This window comes from Austrofundulus limnaeus, unplaced genomic scaffold (genome assembly GCF_001266775.1).
Source record: "Austrofundulus limnaeus strain Quisiro unplaced genomic scaffold, Austrofundulus_limnaeus-1.0 Scaffold4131, whole genome shotgun sequence".
Taxonomy (NCBI): Eukaryota; Metazoa; Chordata; class Actinopteri; order Cyprinodontiformes; family Rivulidae; genus Austrofundulus; species Austrofundulus limnaeus.
In genome coordinates this window covers 1,717-2,838 of record NW_013956533.1, presented here as the reverse complement: position 1 = coordinate 2,838, position 1,122 = coordinate 1,717, and the positions used below count along the sequence as shown (strand labels likewise).

At 59.1% G+C, this 1,122-nt stretch overlaps 1 protein-coding gene across 1 annotated transcript in view; it reads right to left on the bottom strand.

Moving 5' to 3' along the window:
• Nucleotides 1-474: 474 nt before the first annotated feature.
• LOC106512076 (keratin-associated protein 10-1-like) overlaps nt 475-1,122 on the bottom strand; it is a gene marked incomplete at both ends in the record, with an annotated part of 2,184 nt that continues 1,536 nt past the window's right edge. The window contains 3 exons of the mRNA XM_014000772.1: nt 475-616; nt 729-848; nt 905-991. Of these exons, the coding sequence (XP_013856226.1) occupies nt 475-616; nt 729-848; nt 905-991 (349 nt within the window). The remainder of the gene's footprint in view (nt 617-728; nt 849-904; nt 992-1,122) is intronic.

Sequence of the window (1,122 nt, the reverse complement as noted above, 5' to 3'; positions counted from 1 at the left end):
GCATGGACACAGCAGGGACACTTTGGGGACACTTTGGGGACACAGCAGGGACACTTTGGGGACACTTTGGGGACACAGCAGGGACACAGCAGGGACACAGCAGGGACACTTTGGGGACACTTTGGGGACACAGCAGGGACACAGCAGGGACACAGCAGGGACACTTTGGGGACACTTTGGGGACACAGCAGGGACACAGCAGGGACACAGCAGGGACACTTTGGGGACACTTTGGGGACACAGCAGGGACACAGCAGGGACACAGCAGGGACACTTTGGGGACACTGGAGGGACACAGCATGGACATTGTGGGGACACAGTAGGGACACTGCGGGGACACATAGCAGGGACACAGCAGGGACACAGCAGGGACACTTTGGGGACACTTTGGGGACACAGCAGGGACACAGCATGGACACAGCAGGGACACTTTGGGGACACTGGAGGGACACTGTAGGGACACAGCAGCGTTACTGTGGGGACACTGCAGGGACACAGTAGGGACACAGCAGGGACACTGTGGGGACACATAAGGGACACAGCAGGGCCACAGCAGGGACACAATAGAGACACTGTGGGGACAGAGCAGGGACATAGCAGGAACACTGTGGGGACACTGTGGGGACACAGTAGGGACACAGCAGGGACACTTTGGGGACACTTTGGGGGACACAGCAGGGACACAGCAGGGACACAGCAGGGACACTTTGGGGACACTGGAGGGATACTGTAGGGACACAGCAGCGTTACTGTGGGGACACTGCAGGGACACAGTGGGGACACAGCAGGGACACTTTGGGGACACAGCAGGGACATTGTGGGGACACAGTAGGGACACTGCGGGGACACTGTGGGGACACAGTAGGGACACAGCAGGGACACTGTGAGGAAACATCAGGGACACTTTGGGGACACAGCAGGGACATTGTGGGGACACAGTAGGGACACTGCGGGGACACTGTGGGGACACAGTAGGGACACAGCAGGGACACTGTGAGGAAACATCAGGGACACTTTGGGGACACAGCAGGGACATTGTGGGGACACAGTAGGGACACTGTGGGGACACTGTGGGGACACAGTAGGGACACAGCAGGGACACAGCAGGGACACAGTGAGGAC